Raw genomic sequence first — 18,071 nt, forward strand, 5'->3', positions numbered from 1 at the left:
GCTAACATTCTATCACTTTCTGTGTCCCTGTTCCTCCATTTGCAAGAGGCATAAATCAGTTAATTTAGACTTTGTCCGAATCGCTTACATCGGGTAGATTACCCACCTATTCACGCGGCAGCCCATGAAGCTCCCCACACCGCACTTTCAGCCTTGTACGGTAGACAGCCAGTTAAGATGCCTGCGGCCCAGCCAGTAGAACAGGACTTGTCATGCCTCACAAGCTTAGATAAATTTAGAGCAGGATCTAAGTTGCATGGGATGGAGAGGATGCTTTCGCCGAGTCATAAGCGATCAGGGCTTAGCGGAAGATCGTCTCGAACGTGATCAGATGAACACGAGGCGAAAATCACGACTCCTCGGTCAAGGGCTAGACTCGTGCTAGCAATGGGTCAATGGCATGGCATTGGTCGGTAGGTTATACATGCTAAATTCAAACACAGTTAGGTCGGGCTTGTCAACGGCCCTAGGCATGAAACATCAAGCATGGTGGGTATCGAAACGATGTCGTTGCCAGCCCCTCACTAACGTGGCCCCCAATTAATATGACCAGTGAGGAGCAGACAAAACGGGTGGATTACGAATCTGTATCATTTTGTTCTCTATCGATAAATCTTGGACAGCTGGGCCTCAGATGAGACATTGTACTTCTGCATTGAACTGGAGGCTAGGAACAATTGATTTCAGTCCTATACCAACTAGGAAATTCGTTGGATTCTTGGACTCTTGGACCCTCGTCACAATTTCCACATCTCAACTAGTAATCTACTTGTCCCACAGATGTCAGAAACAACGCCGCTAGTTCCCTCCCGCATGGCGGGAAACGGACGAAAATGCCGCTTCCAGATCAATCTGGTTTATCCCCGGGAAGATGCTGACACCAAATCTTGATTCTGACCTCGGTCGTGGACTATGCGCAAACTGGCTATAAGTGGCGCAAGGCTGAACACGTAAGCTTTATCCATGTCCTGTAGGGTATATCAAAGCATGGGGCTTGCGCTACCTGCGCTCTCCAATCTGTTGCTCCTTGATTGGGAAGGTGGTTATCGTCGGAATAAATATAGCTCCGTGTGTATTCGTAAGAATTAGGATGGGGAACCCGTTCCACTCGCTCCATTCAACCATACTTCTGACAAGAAGACATGGGGAGGACGCTTACCTTGTAGAGCAACCGATGGAGGCGAGAATGCGATCAAGCTTATCCTCCAAAGAACTCCAAAACTTTGTATACGAGGAAATTGAATTCCTGGCTCTGGGCCGCTACAAGCACTTCGCGTTTTTTGGCCTCGCTTCAATCACAGCCCACCAATTTTGCCGGGTCACCGAAATGGAGATGCGAAACCGTACGAATCTTTGTGCGCCAATCATGACAAGCTCTACAGGCCTCGAAGCTTGACGATGATGTTCCATTAATTTGAAATACTTATGCGCACTCTCTAAGCCTCATGTGGTGCGTATAGCTACCGTTTAGATCCACCTTTCTTCTTAGAAGGGGAACTTCCTGCGCTTCGTATCGCAATCAACTGTTGAATACGACCAATCCCTAAATACGAGATAAGTGAAAAAGGGATAGATTACGCAGGAACCGAGAATGCGAGAACTCTTGAGAGGCCCGGGTATCATTCTCCAGTCGCTGCATGCATGAAAAACTTGTATCTTGTTTTAGAACTGAAACAATTCTTTATGCCACGAAGCTCAGTGATGGAGGGTTCCTGTTCCACTTAAAGCAGAATGCGCTCTGGTCTTATGCGCATTTCATTGACTACCCTTGAAATGCTCCAAATTCAAAGACCACAGGTTAGGGGGCTGAGCTCCTAATCATGCAGATGCGTGGGGCGAACACACATCTGCTCGCAATGGCGAGGGAGAAATCTATGTAGTACCTGCTGGAGCATAGGACCCATTCTTGAGGGGCGACAACATCTCGTGAATTTCTAATTGAGATTACTGAAGCGTCTTCTATTGATACTGTACGAAGCTCTAAATCCCAAGAATTTGAGCCATTAGAAGAGCATGTAGGCCCACAGTCACGGATGATCGTTCCAAACTCCCTTTGCATCTGGTCTAGAATAACCACTCCCAGATCAAAACGCCAAGTGTGACGGGGAATGGACTTTATTTCTGTAGTGTCAAAATCTCTCGTTCGATCGCTTCACCAAATGACTGTGTCGTTCCTTTACCGCCCATATCAGCCGTGATTACCATCTCTTCAGAGCGGGAGAGAACATTCTCAATCGCTTGCAATACTCCAGCAGCCGCCTCCTTGTGCCCAAAATGGTCCAGCATCATCTGGCCTGCCCAGATCATTCCCACTGGATTTGCAATACCTTTGCCTGCAATGTCAGGAGCACTTCCATGCACCGGCTCAAACAAACTGGGAAATTCTCCTGTTGGGTTGATGTTCCCCGACGGAGCGATGCCAATTGTCCCCGTACAAGCTGGGCCGAGGTCGGAGAGAATATCACCAAAGAGGTTGCTTCCGACAATAACGTCAAAGATCTGAGGTCTCTGTACAAAATGTGCAGTTAGAATATCAATGTGATACTTATCGACCTTGACATCAGAATAGCCCTTTGCCATGTTCTCAACTCTCGTATCCCAGTAGGGCATTGTGATGCTAATGCCGTTACTCTTAGTCGCACTTGTTAGGTGCTTCTTGGGTCGACTTTGGGCAAGATCGAAGGCATATTTCAAGACTCGATCCACGCCCGTTCTCGTCATAACAGTTTCTTGGATGACGGTTTCTCGATCCGTGCCCTCGAAGATTTTCCCACCGATGCTGCTGTACTCCCCCTCGGTGTTTTCTCTTACAATCCAAAAATCTATGTCGCCGGGTCTACGTCCCGCAAGGGGGCAGCGCACTCCAGGCATCAACCGAGCGGGGCGTAGATTGATGAATTGATCAAACTCACGCCTGAATTTGAGCAAACTTCCCCAGAGGCTGACGTGGTCGGGTACTTGATCCGGCATACCTACTGCACCAAAATAGATAGCATCGAATTTGGAGAGCGTGGCGTTCCAGTCCTGCGGCAACATGTCGCCGTGTTTCTGGTAGTAATCACAGCTGGCGAAGTCGAACTCTTCGAACTGAAGTGACAGGCCATACACTTGCGCTGCGGCTTTGAGGGCACGCACACCATAGGGCATGACTTCCACCCCGATGCCGTCGCCAGGCACAACGGCGATCTTAAGATTGTTCAGTTGCGACATGATGGAGAAGGGTGTTAGTTCCCGATTTGGTCCAACAGTATCAGCGAGCGACTGGTCAATGGTCTTTTGTTTGGGTTGGCTATCCGATTCCACGCGTCTACGATTTTTTATGATGTTGATGTAGTCTAATCTACGGGAAGAAGTGTGGCCGAGGGTAATCTTTTGACCGATATACTCTTCGTTGTCTGACAGCTTCAAAAGACACTCACTAGGGTTTAGCCAAGGACTCATGGTATAGTGGAGCTGTGTAGGCCATTATCTTTTGTAATGGCAAGAGAGCGCTCAGTCAGACAAGAGCATCGATCCTTCTTGGCCCTTTGTCCTCCCATTGCGATGTCGGAAAACCTTCAATGCCTCACGGCGAGGTATGACACTCATTCCTATTTTCCCCTATCTGGCCTTATGCGATCCAACTCTGGGTTCATGGTGGCTTCGTTCAGCGGTAGTATGCTGCGAGAGGTCAAGCTCCACCACTTGCTTTTCCCGCTAATCGTCGCTCCCAACTTGGCATGCCTCTGACGCCTCATATCAATGCATATCGCGGTGTGTCGAAAATAACTTGAGGATAATCTCCCGCACACATTCTTCGCATTGGCAGTTCCAGGCAAGGTGGATGTATTCGGTCGAGAACAGCAGAGTGGACTCTTTCTTAGATCTGGAAGTTGGAAGGGTCCCAGGCTCCGGGAACGGCTCACATTCCTCATGAACAAAGAATACTAACATGGCGCACGAGCAATTCGTTTGAATGCGGCCAATCCTATAAAGGCAATCAGATTTGGACGTAAATTGCAGGAATTGAGATATTCACAATACCTGCTATCTACGGAGGACTCCCAACTTGCCCCAGCCTAACATAGGGGCCTTGAGAAATTTTGAAAATCTCACAATTGTCGGATCCCAGCCCGATGACTCTCTGCACGAAACCCACCGCGTGCGGCAGCCGCTTGTAAAGTCAGACCGCATATTGTCTCGCTCTTTGTGTGTAGGTTCACAATGGCGCTACGTACAAGTGGTCCTAACAAGCCTGGACCTGGCCTTCCGTGTGTGCTACGCAGTCACGATGAGATACTCCCAAAGGGAATCACCATCCTGCACTAATATCGCTTTGAGTATTGAAATCAAAGGCAATAAAGTCATATCAAGAAGCGAGAATGGCACCGAAAAGGCCTCCACCGAGGCGCAACCCACCACGTGCGGCGCGTCCGGCAAGAGTAGGTCTGTTGGTCGGTCTCCCACCACGCCAACCTGGTCCACCTGGCACATTTCCTTTCCTCGACCTACCGCGAGAAATCAGAAACTCTGCGTATGACTATTTCGATGACAGGAACATTATACTTAGAGAGAGGAGCTTGTGGGGGAGGAGTGTTGAGATCCGAGCCCTCATCAAAACACGGGAATCATTGCTCTCAGTTAGTCAGCAAGTGCGAAGGGAGTTTCTTGGCTTTCGCTGGAATGGTGGCGAACTCTTCTACTGGCCGGGGCGAGACATCGAAGATGATTTCTTGAGGATTGCCCGGAATGACACGATCAGGGCTCTCAGAAGACTGACTATCCCTTTCCAATTAAAGCCTAGAAGTCATCGTCTGGACCACTTAAACGTCCACGGCCCGTATGATTGCCGTCGTATGCGGGGTCTCACAGATCTGCTCCAACGATGGCCCAATCTTCTCGATTCACTAGAAGTCATCGCTCTGTGCATGGACCCCCATTATTACTATACCCCGAGAAGGCCATTCCCTCCTGTCGACACAGAGGCACGGAAGACAGCTTTGTGGGAGTACGTAGCTAGGGACCCTCTGGATTGGGAGGCCACGAGACGACGCTTTCAGCCTCGATCACCGCGATACAAACTTCTAGCAGACTGGCAAGCTGTGCGGCAAGTGCATTTCATCTCCAGACAAATCGACCAAGTGCTACGGCCTGACGCACATATCTCTCGCGGCGTGCTTATGTTCCGTAAAATGTGGCAGGTAGTGCCACCGGCCACTGTGGCGGGTCAGAACCACTTGGAGCTGGTTGTAGGAGCGCGGGCAAGGAGATGACCATAGTTAACCAAAACTTGTTCGAAACACAGATTCGCTCATGCTGGAGAGCAAGCTTGCTGCTTCGCTGAATAAGTTAAAACGCGTATTACTACAAAGAATGTACTCACTTCCCTCGATGGTGCCCGCTAGATATAGTTGGCAAGTCCTTTTGTTATGAAATTGCCATAGCTGGGCCACTCAGGTCTTAATGGTGCCAATTTGAATATGTTCAACCCTTTAGACCGGTCTCCCTACTATCTTGATACTCACTAATGTGTGGCAGAGGCACATCGCCATATCCATAATATGTACCTTGGCAGATTCTCGACACAGCCTTTCCACGAACGGGGAGAGGCCAGGAAGTCGGCTCATTGGTCCGCGACGCACACGCCCAGGGGAATTCAGCGTCGCTGAGCTACAGTAGCTGAGTTTTTATTTTTTATTTATTTTTGAATCTTTTAGATTCGGTTCTCGTTTGGTTTGAACTACGGCCCTCGCAACGCCGTTCATAGCACGTCGGCAGCCAGTTTTCAACGCAACTGGTCGCCTAAGGGTGCCCTTAATACACGGCAATGGGGCTTTCCGAAACACATACTTCACACCGTTGCATGCCTTGAGCTAAGAATCCTGGGACACAGCATAGTGACGGCGTGGCGTTCTTGCCATCTCACTACGTCCTTCGACTCGCCGGTGTACCGTGACGTAGCACCGCATGGAACCGCCGTGCCGTTTGTCGAACTCAGCAAGGCGCTACAGTTCAGGGGCGCTCCCGTGCGCCAAGCGGATGACACGAGTCCAACAACACACTGCATCCAGTACTCGCATACTTCGACCAGCCCCGCTCTGCCAGACACAATGCTAGAAAGCCTCCTAGCACATTGAAGCCGGGCTATGGTTTACCGGGCCGTGAGATCCTCTCCGCCGAGTCATACCCGTGGGACTGATACCGTGGGACTGTGGCAGCCAGACCCTCGCCACCAAGGTCACGTCACAAGCGTGAAGGCTGCCGTTCCGTGACACATCTTCTCATGGCCAGTCGAGAACCAAGACCCTTCAGTAACGTGGACGTTTTATAGGGGGAAGATAGACAGGCATCGAACGGCAGCTCTGGTAACTCAGAATCAGAGTTCGCGCACGGTGTTACTGCAATGCAAAATTTGGGAACATCACAGACATAGGCGATAATGGGGCATACTGTGACGCGACGGGGAGTACTAACAGATTGAGCATGACAGATAGCTGTGTCTCGTTGCGTTGTGTTGCGTTGCGTGGATTCTGATGAAACAACGGTATTTTGCTGCTGTTTCTGTTGCTCGCTATCCCTGATGGGACCAAACTGTCACGGAGACGATATTCAGTGGAGGAAGAAGTCATGATTCTCATCTCGGTATCAAGTGTGAGGGCAAGGAAACCCTGCTCCTCCACTCCGCATGGGGCATCACTACTCATCAAGATCCGTTGGCGTAGTAATATCCTTCCATTCGCCAAGCAGCTTGATTGTTGCCTCGCACTTGCCAGTGATCACCCCATATGCATCGCTGCCTAGAGCGAGTCTCATCGGGATCTCCCTGCCTGTAACTCCAGTGAGAACATCAATAATCACCTTAACACCCTTCTTCGGATCACCGATCTGGTTATTGTTGGCAGCGACTAAAGCTTCCTCGCCCTGCCTGACGGCCGAGCCTTTGTAGTCTGCAATCTTGTTCTGAACGGTGAGCTTGTTCCCGGGGTTCAGCAGGTTGGACCGAAAGTAGCCAGGCTCGACGCAGCAGACTTTGATGTTGAAATCGGCCAGTTCGTTGGTCATCGCTTCCGACAGGCCGCTGACAGCCCATTTCGAGGCACAGTAGATTCCAGCACCGGCAGACCCACCCCATCCGCCAATGCTCGAGAAATTGGCGATGACGCCCGATCGTTGAGCTCGCATGTAGGGAAGTACCGCTCTGGTGACGTTCAGGAGGCCGAAGACGTTGGTTGCGAATTGCGCTTGTGTGGCCTCCGGGCTAAATGTCTATGTCAGCGAGCAGTGTGGGAGATTACTTAGGGCGTGGCATCAACTTACGTTGTCTCTTCGATGCCTCCAATCTGAGTGTAGCCAGCATTGTTGATGAGATAATCAATCCGTCCGTATAGATCAAACGCCTCATCGGCGACTCTTTTGATCTCAGCAAGAGAGGCTGTGACATCGAGAGCCAAGGCGTCTGCACCAGCCTTCTTGAGGTCCTCAAGCTTGCTAACAGAACGAGCGGTAGCAATGACCCTGTCTCCTCGGCTGAGTGCTTGGAGTACAAATTCCTTACCGAACCCGCTAGAGGTTCCAGTGACAAACCAAACTTGTGGAGGCGCCATTGACTGAAATTGTGCCTTGGGAGTGGTTTTTCTTGTAGTCGACGGCTTGATCAATACTGATCGATGAATGGCTTTAAAGATCTCGTCAAGCTGTTGATCAGTGGAGGTCTGAAGACTTCCTTTGAAGCAGGGAGAGATCCCAAACGTGTGAGTAACCAGTTTTATATTGCTGGTCCAACCTTCGGTGATGCGTTGATATCTCCGTTAGATTTTAAGATGGACATAAGTACCTTGACACAATAATGTGCCATGGTGATGCAAAGCCCGTCTAGACCCATAGCCCACGATCCACGGTCTTGCGAGGGGGGCTTAAGAGTCTGTCGATAACTGGCTATAGTGGGTAGAAACAATACGATCGGCACATCGCAGTAATAGCTCACCTTGGCCGTCCATTGGGCAATATTCTGGAGGAGACTTGACCTAGTCAGCCGTCCAAACAGCCATCTCTTTCTATATCTCAATTTGGGAATAGACCTAGATGCTATGAGGCCTATCAGCTTGGGGAAGACGGTATCTCAAGAGATCTCTCGGCAAAATAGCCCAAACTAGCAAACGATATTTCACATAACCATCGCTTCGTTGCATGGAAGCGTGGATCCTACCCCGTATGTAGCTGATATCCTGCCTAGAAGTCGGGAGAGGCGGCCGCGTCCTCTCAACCAGCCTCCGTACGCTGTGAAGACATGAGGATGAGCAGTATCGCTAAATCCATAAATCCATCAGTGCCGAGACGCCAAGCCTTGTCGACTTGGAAATGAGCTCTACCCGCTATCTTATGTCCGGCATGGCTGGACGCTTGGCGAATCCAAGGGATGGGCTACGAGCAGAACAGTAAACGCCAGGGCGAGAGCTTAATCAGAGCTGACATAAACGCCTTCAGCCCAAAACCTTGAGTCAAAGGCTCAAGGCAGGATAGGCTGGAGGCTGTAGCAGATATCGGTACGGGGACCGTCCCAACCACGAATCAAGTGATTGAAAGATCCAAGTTGTGACTCCTCTCTGGCTGTAACCGCACTCCGCGAAGATATCGGTTCTGTCAGAATGCGGTCTACAAATCTGAGAGCTGTGTGGATTGTATAGAATCGATGCATCTTCATCCATAGGTGAAACACTGTTTTCGACCCGCCCTGCAGATGCAAGATAGAGAAGACCGCAGAACCCTGCTCTCTATACCCCGCTACTGAAACAAATGCCCACAGCTCGACCTTAGGGAGCAGCATCTACTTCTTCTCGACAAGTCTTCCTTCTCCCGGTAAGTCCAGATTGAGAAAATAAATTGACTAGCCTCCATGACATTCACAAGAGCACGAAGCCAGCGGATTATACGAAGACAAGCCGAAATATTGTTGGTGGCTTTTGCTGGGTGGATGCTACCTATGTCTTGCTTGCTCTATATTTTCCCAAGAACTTTTGATCAAGAATCAGCCGGAAAGGGAACCACCCATGACTATTCTGGACTTAGTCTTCATCATCAAGATCCTCGGTCTCAACTACAGCAGCGTTGTTTTTGTCCTCTGACCCGGTGATCACCTTAGTTTTGACCGCAGGTTCATCCTCCTCCTGTTCAGCTTCATCGGCATCATCTTCAACATCGCCCTCGTCATCTTCCGCCTCGTCTTCATCTTCATCTTCATCTTCATCATTGGCTGCGGGTTTGGATTTCTTCGGGGCCGGCTCAACGGCGTCGGCTTCAGCCTTACGCTTCTTTGGTGGGGGAGCTGCTAGCCGTCATCGTCAGTCATGGGTTTTACGAGTGGAGGTGGGTTCAAGCACTCACCTTCTTCTTCATCGTCTTCTTCTCCGCCTTCTGCTTCCTCTTCCTCTTCCTCCTCTTCCTCTCCTTCATCAGAACCTAATTCCGAATCCTCATATCTGCACACGGGCAACTTGTCAGTGTCATGAGGCACAGAGCAATGATGGAACCATTTCAGAGGCTGTGGGTAAGGTATCGCAATGCCATGCAACGGAGACGGCCGCTCCCAAGTATAGAGGTACAAGATGACAAATAGTTCGGTGCGCGCCCGGGTTGGCTACAACAATGCTCGAAGGATTGAGATGGCAGGACGCAGGTAGCTCGATTGCACACGAAGAATGGACTATATGGCAACACACTAAGAAGGAGAACACTTACTCTTCTTCCTCCTCATCCTCGTCAGAGGGGAGAGCTTGGAGCTCTTCCTCCTCTTCCTCCTCGTCAGATTCCTGACGGCGCTTTCGGGGGGGGACCATGTTGTAGAGAGGGCGACCCAATATAGAACGAAGTAGTTGACAAGCTAGAAGGATACAACGGAGCTTGAGAGGGAGCAAAGACAACGAGAGAAGGCACAAGGTAGGAAGACAGACAGACAAGAAGACAAGGGCAAGGTTTTGAGAGCGTCCGGCTGAGGCTTGGGGAGGGCAGAGCTGGGGGGAAGGAGATTCGGGCAAACGTCAGGGCCTCAAAGCTCAGGAGAGGCAGAGAAGCTAGGGAGAGATCTATGTGCTAAGGGACAATAACAGGCCGTGAGGGAAGCAAGAAAGATGAGAGGTCAGAGGCTAAAAGACCATGATGCATCAAGTGGGTAGCCGACTTGACCCTGGGGAGGAGCAGTCAAGGTTAAGCTGGGAGCTCCAGGGAGGGAGCTGGCGTCAGTCACCAGCAGTCAAAAGTGTGTCAAGGAGGGAACAGAGGAAGAGAGGGAGGGAGAGGGAGAGGGAGAGGGAGACCCGAAGCAGGGAGAGAAATGAAGAGGCTGGCATGGGGGGGGGATGGCAGAAGGGAAGGAAGGGGAAGAGGGAAGAGGGAAGGCGCACCTGGGTGACGGAAGGGGCCAAGCTGAGGTTGGAGCTCCAGCGAAAGTGGTCTGGTGCTGTGGTGGTTGGGGGTGATGGTGGTGGTGCACGCCTGGGGGAGGGGAAGGACGCTGTGGGTGCTCGTCATGGAGGGAGCGAGGGAGGGAGGCTGCGGTGCCGGAGGTGCTGGCTGCCCCTCGCCGAGCGTTCTGGGAATAGCCCAGGCTGGAACTTCCGGCTGGGTTTTAGCGGGTGCGCCCAGGGCACCCCGTGCACCGCCTGAGCAGCCATGACGTGACGGCCCCTACGAGCACGTGATTTATGCCAAGCACCACGTGACCGTTTCCCGTGCTTAGTAATATCGCATGGCTCTGTCCTATCGCCCTCACTCTATAAGTGAGGCGCCCAGCTTTGTTGCCACCCACAACATTGCCTGGCAATATTTTCGGTAACCCCGTGCATGCTTCATTTTGTTCTCGGCTCTGGTGACTAGGCAAGGGGCGAAGGCTTCCATGTCGTCCTTCATCACACCTTGTCCTCGGTGGGCATCATGACCATAATCAGACTGGGCCCTGGTTCGTCACCCGTTCGTCGCGCCGTCCGATGCTTAGTCATCGAGGTACATTCTCAGGCACACAGAGGCTTGTGCTCTGATAATGTATCCATACTATCTTCAACAGCTGTGGAAATTCTCAGGGACGCAAGGAAGACAAGGGCTACAGCCAACGCTGTCTCAAGATGATTGTTTCCTCGTTGGCCACGCTCTCCCTTGTCTTTCAAGTCTTCTCTTTCAGTCCACCACTTTTTATTTCAATTGTTGGGATCGGTTCGATGTTTGATCAGGTCAAAGCACAGGGAGCAATCCGGATTTTTGATCTGGTTACTTCAGCGCTGTATAACGAGACACTGGAGTATCTATCTCCCCGGGATTTCTTGGCGGGTGCTACAATAAAGACCTACTACTAAACCCGCCTCCCTGCATCTCACCTGGTACCTGTCTTACATTCGGAGAATTTTCCGGTGCGCTCTACAGAATCTAGCTGTCCATCACATTTGAACTACCCACGAACACTACTAAAACCGCTGCAAAGGCAGTTGTTGACATGAAGACATCGGCTCGCCGCTGAGCAACAACACTCATGATGACCGAGAAAACCAGACTCATCAAGCAGATTGCCGTCAACCGAGCTGCCATGCTTTGTACGCAGACTAGCACCAGGATCGACAGCGCTGGCAGCACTGCTGATAGTAACATGCAAACAGTATTTCCAATTCGCACCAGCATGTCCGGTGCATAATCCCACGTGTGGCCGAATTCTTCCGGCATCGACCGATGAATCTTCTGCCCTAGCATCCGGTGGTATAGGGGTACTACCTTTTCACCTAGGAAATTCGCCAGAGGATCCTTGCCGCCAGGGCTTTCACTCAGTAACATTACATCCAACTCCATTTCTGGCTCCCGGAAGATTCCTGCCTCCAGGCCGCGCAGAAAGTCGTCCCCGCCGGCTTTGTGGTCATACCAACACCTGCGTAGCTCCATATCATCATGCCTTGGACTCTGAAGGGCGTTGATCCGGGTGGTTCGCAGTGCAGTCTCCTCTGTCTAATCATCAGCCCTGTTTGCATGCTGGTTTTCTCGAGTTACGACTTACGATATTGTTTCATCAAGCTTCTAGACCTTTCAAAGATCTCTTGAATGTCCTCCTGAGACATGTCTTTCGCACAATTGAGCCAGCCTCTGTCGAAATGGCCTATCTTGTCACTCTTTCTGGCCTCATCAATGACCAACTCGAGATGCAACAACTCCGCCTGCATATGCAGCATGATCTCGATATTCAATGTCGAGAATTTTCTGAATACCTCTTGATTTCGATGGCTAGCCATCATTTTGGCCAGCGCACCGTAACCTGCCATTGCGTCAATCTTGATAGTGGGATGGTTCGCTTTCTTCTGTGTCCGAAAGACGGGCACTATGTCTTGGAGGGTGCACAATCAGCGGCCCCCCCTCTTATACATGGTGGCTCTGTCCAACACGGTACACCGCCCCGCTTCGTGCTCATTGGCGCCCTTCACTCACGCAAATGCATCGCTACCCAAAGATTCTTGCAATGCGCACCCTGTGTCTTTGGGAGATATCGAGATTGCCAAGTGGTGCTCAGTTCAATAAACGACCTCTCAAAGAGCTCCCGAATATGGTTGCCTCAATACAAGACTTCCAGGAGTTGTCTGAAACTACCTCAGCTGCTTGTTTTCGCAGCGTCTTGCATACAGTGCTGACAGATGTCAGCGCTGCAACGGCCTTCGTTCCCGAACACGTGTTGGCCGAGTTACACAAAGCAGAGATCTACCATTCTATCATACTCGTGGTGTCCAAGATGGGCAGTGCAAAGAAACGAGATAGTGGTATTATTTGGGCCAGTAGTCTGCGAGGAGAACTCCCTAACTAACCCCCCTGTTTTATGCTACATGGAGATTGTATGTTTTTGGGTCTGCTTCGATACCCAGCAAATTTTAACTTCGGACCGAACCGCTTCAGGTGAGAGAGAATACCCAGGTATGTCTGGCTCGGAGCCTTCAGGTCGAATCACATGTTAAATGGAGGATACATGCATCTTGTGTGGGCCTGCGGAAGAGGAAATAGGGGGTTCAGTGCTCTCAGCTTCCGACTCAACAATTTAGTATCACCCAAGCTCGGGTCTTTGTGATAGCCTTGTTGGTTTAGAGTTTCACGGACCTGTCTTTGAGAGCAACACTGTTGAAACCTTCTTAAAAGGTCCCGGGAACTCATCGCCAATACCACCAACACTACCGGCTAGTCGTTGCGACCATGTCTTGGACCAGCCGGAAGTGCACTGTGTGCTCCAACTGTGACTGGAGTTCACACACTCAATGTTGTGGTTTCCTGCTTCAAGCCATCGTGCGATCGTGTGATCCAGCAGTTTCCCTGGTGAGCGGTGCAGACCTTGTGCCACGGCCTGTCCCTTTGCACAACGATCCACTGAGACTGGAAACTTAGCTATTAATCGATCAGATATCTTGCAAATATTCCAACAATTGCTCTTTGAGATCTCAAGAGCAAGGTGCTTAGATTTGCTGGCTATAGTGCAGTTCTCTTTTTCGGGCCGGTGGCTTCTGTGACTGCTCGTGTCGATAAAACGCTGTTCATCTCTCGATTTTCCTGGGACAACGGAAACCAGCCGAAAGTCCTTCAACAACAAGTGTTCTTCTCGAAAGCCCATCATCATGCCATGTCCAAGGACCGCCGCAGGCCTGGAGGAACGAGTTATTTCCTCGCAAGCACAGATACCAAAGGCTTCGACAACCCGCCTAGGAACTCCTTGTATATTCAACACGTGCGTTCAAGTGCTACGCGGGTTTCTCAAATCGCTGAAATGGTTAAGGGACAAGCTGGGTCTGATTTTTCAGCATGATCGTCGTCCGTTGCAGGCATTCGCAGGAATTGCCGTTTCGATGGATCCAGGACCATCCCCAACTAAACTCCCATCAATTCGTATGAATATCATTCTTGATACCGGGAAATCTCAGGGCTATGGCAGCCAACAACCCACAACCACCCTGCGAATAGGCCTTCTTGATACCGGCGCCTCTTTTAACCTGATATCTCATCGTGCCAACGCAGCACTTAATTGGCCCATGAGACCTTGTCAGGCTTCCGTGCAGTCTATCGCCGGAGACACCGAAATGTGTGGCTCGACCATCATTGAGTGGCGTTTCTTACCGGATGACGAACAATTGGTAGGGTCTTCAGGTACATATCGCGCCAAATTCTTCATCTTACCAGAATCACCAAAACCCATATTCGACTGTATCCTTGGATGGCCATGGCTTGCTGAGAATTGGGGTGATGTCGGGAAGCTCTTCGATGCGAAGGCCACAGGCCTGATGCAATGATTTGACGTTTCAGCGAAGGAAAACAAAATCTGACAATTTTGCCTAGAGGACTGAACTTGCTTTCCTCTTCTCCAAGATATCCAAGTTGAAGCGAAGGCACCTGTTGCGGCAAGAAGCGATGAGAATCTGGGGAACAATTGTTCGACCCCAAGGTACAGATTGACACTTACGACAACAGTTTCCAAGACATCTGATGCAGTGTCCCATTACTATGGTGGGGTGGTTGCCAGGCTAGAGTGTACCGGCAGGCGAATCCGACTGAGTGACATTGTGGGTGGTTACACCCATGGCGGTCTGTCCAAAATTATTTGTGAAGGAAGGCGGTCAAGTCAATGACCCTGGAGCCACATGTAGGAATCCTCGGCGAATTGCGTTGTCTCTGTAAGAGCCGATCAGATCTCCTTCAGTATATTGACGAAGACTTTGTTCAACCATTCAGCTCCATTATTCATTTACCTTCACTGACACATGTTCCATCTCAAGACTGCATTTGGAATAATGGCCTTAACTCCGCCCCGAACACATTATCCGATTGTTCTTGGAGGCTGTCCAAGCCTCAAGAAGCATGACGAATCACGACAGATTCACCTTTCACCAAACCATATATGAAGCTGAACGTTTGCGCCAATGTATCCTCGCCAGCACATCGAATTTCAATTCGAACTTGGGCATCGAGAGGCCAACAACCTCAAGTGATACAATAGCACTACTCACAGAACGCGGGAGCCCTATTGGCTGAAGCAAGGGAATGGCAACAGGGCGCAGTTCATCTCAATCAAAAGTACTGAAGCAGGAAAGTCAGCTCGTGGGTTCTTATCGTTCATGGCAAAGCCACCGGCCTGAGCTTTTCCAACAATCACATCCAGCCTCTCCAATGGTAAGTTGACGAGCTCGTATGTACTCACCGCACTTTGTCGATCTTCGAAGTCTTCCCCGTTTGGCTAGTTTTGTCGACTCTAGAATTGCAACGTTTGTCCTCCGTGCTAACTGGGCCTTCTCAGGCAGCGAGTACTGCAGTCCGCATATCTGTTGTTGCAGATGGGCATGAAACTATTGTCAAGCTATCGAATACAGTCTATGACGGGTCGCTGCAGAAATCCTTGATTTCCAAGGCTAGAGCGTATGCCACGCATGGATTGATCCAACCCAAAGCTCCAATCACTGTGATCGACAACCGCGGTACGAAGCACACGTCCAGCGCATCCATCACGCTTCGCTGGTATTATGACAGTGGACTTCAAACCTTCAAGGAGACATTCTACATTGTTGATCGGCTTCCGTTGCCCGAAGGAGGTGAATGGGATGCTATGCTTCGTAAGGGCGTGGAGCGCAGCCCCGAGCATTCGCCTCCCCCGGCATACCCCTATGTAAATACACCGCCTCAGAACAAAGATCCGCAACCGGGAACCCTGTCAGCGAGAGAGAAGCAGCTGAGATACCTCAAGGAGAAGGAGGCAGAAGCACAGCGGATTCGGAAGATAATGGAAGCAAAATCAGGATCAAAATGATAGGACGCCAGCACAGCAGCAGATCATAATGAGTTTCGGGTGTGTCAGATTCGTGGAACTATGAGCAGTCACTCGCTTGGAAGCTACCTGATTTATTCTTATGGCCTGACTTATACATTGGCCCTGGCCGTGACCTGTACCTCGTATGTGTGTCTTGTTGCAGCTGTTTCAACATCCCGCAGGCTTACTAGTAAGACATGAGCCACAACGGACGCCAGCGGGTGGTCTGAGCGCAAAGCAGTCAGGAACAAGTGTACCATGCAAGCAGTCCGAATTTGATTCTGATTCCCACTCAATGAAAACAACCTCAGTGCCGAAAAGACAAACATGGCAAAGAGGTACGCATAGCAGGGTCACTGACTAGTAGTCGTACAGTATTTTAAGATTAAGGAATTTAAACATTCCAATTAACCTAATGTCTTTAAAGCGGATTGCTGGCTCAGCAAACCCTGGTTCGCTTCCGAAAGAGGACGCCGACCTGCCGTTTATGGGAATCTCGGCACCTGCGAGAAAGGCGCCTCATGACGTCGGAGGCAGAATGGGCCGGTTTTAGGCCAGTTTGACGTTTTAAGCATGTTTGTCGATGCAACCACTCTATTTTTCTTTAACTTAGGCGGGTGATCTCCGTACGGTTCCAAACGTCCCACGCCGGCTTTCTGGGGGCGCCCGGGGAAGAGCGAATGCTTGATGCGAGTGGTGATGGGTTGAGCCAGGCCAGCTTCCACGTGTTACGTCCACTATCTCGATGAGCCTGGGGCATTCGCATCCAGCTACTATATCCTCCTGTCGATGGGTACCCGTGGATGTTGCGTGCCGAACTGCCGGTATCCTTCGGGCGACGATGTGCACTTGCATCTTCCTTTGGTTCCTCGATGTAGCATGAACGCTCGCTCATTGAGGCCATCTAATATCTGCCCTTTGTTGATATATCAAGTTGTTGGGCAGGCCCTCGGCCGCCATACCGTCAAGGTCTAGAGGCAGGACAGAGGAATGCTTCAGCTGGAATTCTGTTGATTAGATTTTTTAGACTTTGGGGCCGTGGACACGCAAAAAGGACTCGCCCTGAAACTGCGAGCGGGAGTAAGGGAAACTTCTCCATTCCTCTCTGCGAAAGAGCGGGTATGGCAACATGATGGAAAGTTGCTACCAAGTACAAGGAAAATCGGATAGGTAGCAGGAATGTATGAGAACGAATTTTGCGGCTTGAAGACCGTAGAAACGGATCTTATTCTTCCCTTGAACAAGACCTCAACACAATTCACTATTCAACATACCATTCTTAGTCGATTCTGCTCCCTATGGTCCTCCATCCTTTTGCAAAGTACGTCGCTGCTCTCTGTTGACCATTTCAAGCCTGTCCACCATTGACCCGCACCGTTTGCCCAGACACCCACTTCGCTCCATCACCAGCTAGAAAGACGATCGCTTCGGCCACTTCCTCTGGTGTCCCGATGCGGTTGTTGGGGTTCAAGCTTGCGACCATCTTCAAAACCTGCTCGCTCTTGCCTTCGTAAAACAAGTCTGTGCCTGTGGGCCCCGGTGCCACCGCGTTGACCCGGATGCCCTTCTTCGCCTGTAGGTCTTTCGATAGGACTCGGACAAGCTGGTCAATGGCACCTTTTGTCGTACAGTATAGTGTGTAAGGCGCAGACACAGTCGATGCGAAGTCTTGGGTTGTCGAGATCAAGACGATGGAACCACCTCGTGGAATGTGTGGCAGGGCTTTCTGCACAAGGAAATACGGCCCTTTCACATTCAACCCGAATGCCCGGTCGAAATCTGCCTCCGTGGTGGACTCAATGTCTCTCATCGGTAGGATTCCAGCGTTGGGGATCAGGATGTCGATTTTGCCGTATTTTTCGACTGTCGCGTTGACTAATTGCTCGACGCCGGTGACTGTCCCAGCATCTGCTTGGACTGCGTACGAGTTATGGACACCGAGTGTCTTCACCAGGCTCTCTGCAGTGGGAGCATCGCGGCCGTAGTTGATGACTACTTTGGCTCCTAGTTTGACCAGAGCCGTTGCTGTTGCGGCGCCAATGCCCTTCGAACCGCCTGTCACGACCGCCACCTTACCGGAGAATGGGAACGAAGTCATTTTGGTAGATGGCGGAGAAAGTTGAGGTTCTGCCTTGCGCTGGGTGTCGAAGGGCTGATAGTATCTTTTGAGACGCTCCTGCGATGAGAACGTTTCCGCACAGTGGCTTTGAATTGCTTTATATATGACTGAATGGGCACTGATAATGATGGGTCTGCAGGATCTATCCGTCAGGAAACAGCCAGCTGGGTTGATTTA

General features: G+C 50.7%; 6 protein-coding genes across 6 annotated transcripts; 2 read left to right on the forward strand and 4 right to left on the reverse strand.

The window, feature by feature from the left end:
- Positions 1-2,115: 2,115 nt before the first annotated feature.
- On the reverse strand, positions 2,116-3,210 carry A1O9_11530 (D-malate dehydrogenase; the record flags this gene model as incomplete). The annotated part of the gene is made up of 1 exon (XM_013399426.1): positions 2,116-3,210. One exon carries the CDS (start codon positions 3,208-3,210, stop codon positions 2,116-2,118), a length of 1,095 nt encoding a protein of 364 aa, XP_013254880.1.
- Positions 3,211-6,675: 3,465 nt separating this feature from the next.
- On the reverse strand, positions 6,676-7,583 carry A1O9_11531 (uncharacterized protein; the record flags this gene model as incomplete). Its single annotated transcript, XM_013399427.1, has 2 exons — positions 6,676-7,237; positions 7,297-7,583. 2 exons carry the CDS (start codon positions 7,581-7,583, stop codon positions 6,676-6,678), a joined length of 849 nt encoding a protein of 282 aa, XP_013254881.1.
- A 3,808-nt stretch (positions 7,584-11,391) lies between these two features.
- On the reverse strand, positions 11,392-12,269 carry A1O9_11532 (uncharacterized protein; the record flags this gene model as incomplete). The annotated part of the gene is made up of 2 exons (XM_013399428.1): positions 11,392-11,954; positions 12,008-12,269. The coding sequence occupies 2 exons, from the start codon at positions 12,267-12,269 to the stop codon at positions 11,392-11,394; spliced, it is 825 nt and encodes a 274-aa protein (XP_013254882.1).
- A 1,593-nt stretch (positions 12,270-13,862) lies between these two features.
- On the forward strand, positions 13,863-14,261 carry A1O9_11533 (uncharacterized protein; the record flags this gene model as incomplete). The annotated part of the gene is made up of 1 exon (XM_013399429.1): positions 13,863-14,261. A coding segment is annotated over one exon (399 nt), but the record flags the coding sequence as incomplete, so codon positions are not given.
- A 1,001-nt stretch (positions 14,262-15,262) lies between these two features.
- Positions 15,263-15,745, forward strand: A1O9_11534 (uncharacterized protein; the record flags this gene model as incomplete). The annotated part of the gene is made up of 1 exon (XM_013399430.1): positions 15,263-15,745. A coding segment is annotated over one exon (483 nt), but the record flags the coding sequence as incomplete, so codon positions are not given.
- Positions 15,746-17,123: 1,378 nt separating this feature from the next.
- On the reverse strand, positions 17,124-17,873 carry A1O9_11535 (3-oxoacyl-[acyl-carrier protein] reductase; the record flags this gene model as incomplete). The annotated part of the gene is made up of 1 exon (XM_013399431.1): positions 17,124-17,873. The coding sequence occupies one exon, from the start codon at positions 17,871-17,873 to the stop codon at positions 17,124-17,126; it is 750 nt and encodes a 249-aa protein (XP_013254885.1).
- Between the last annotated feature and the right edge of the window lie 198 nt (positions 17,874-18,071).

Source organism: Exophiala aquamarina (assembly GCF_000709125.1).
Source record: "Exophiala aquamarina CBS 119918 chromosome Unknown aczIA-supercont1.18, whole genome shotgun sequence".
Classification (NCBI taxonomy): Eukaryota; Fungi; Ascomycota; class Eurotiomycetes; order Chaetothyriales; family Herpotrichiellaceae; genus Exophiala; species Exophiala aquamarina.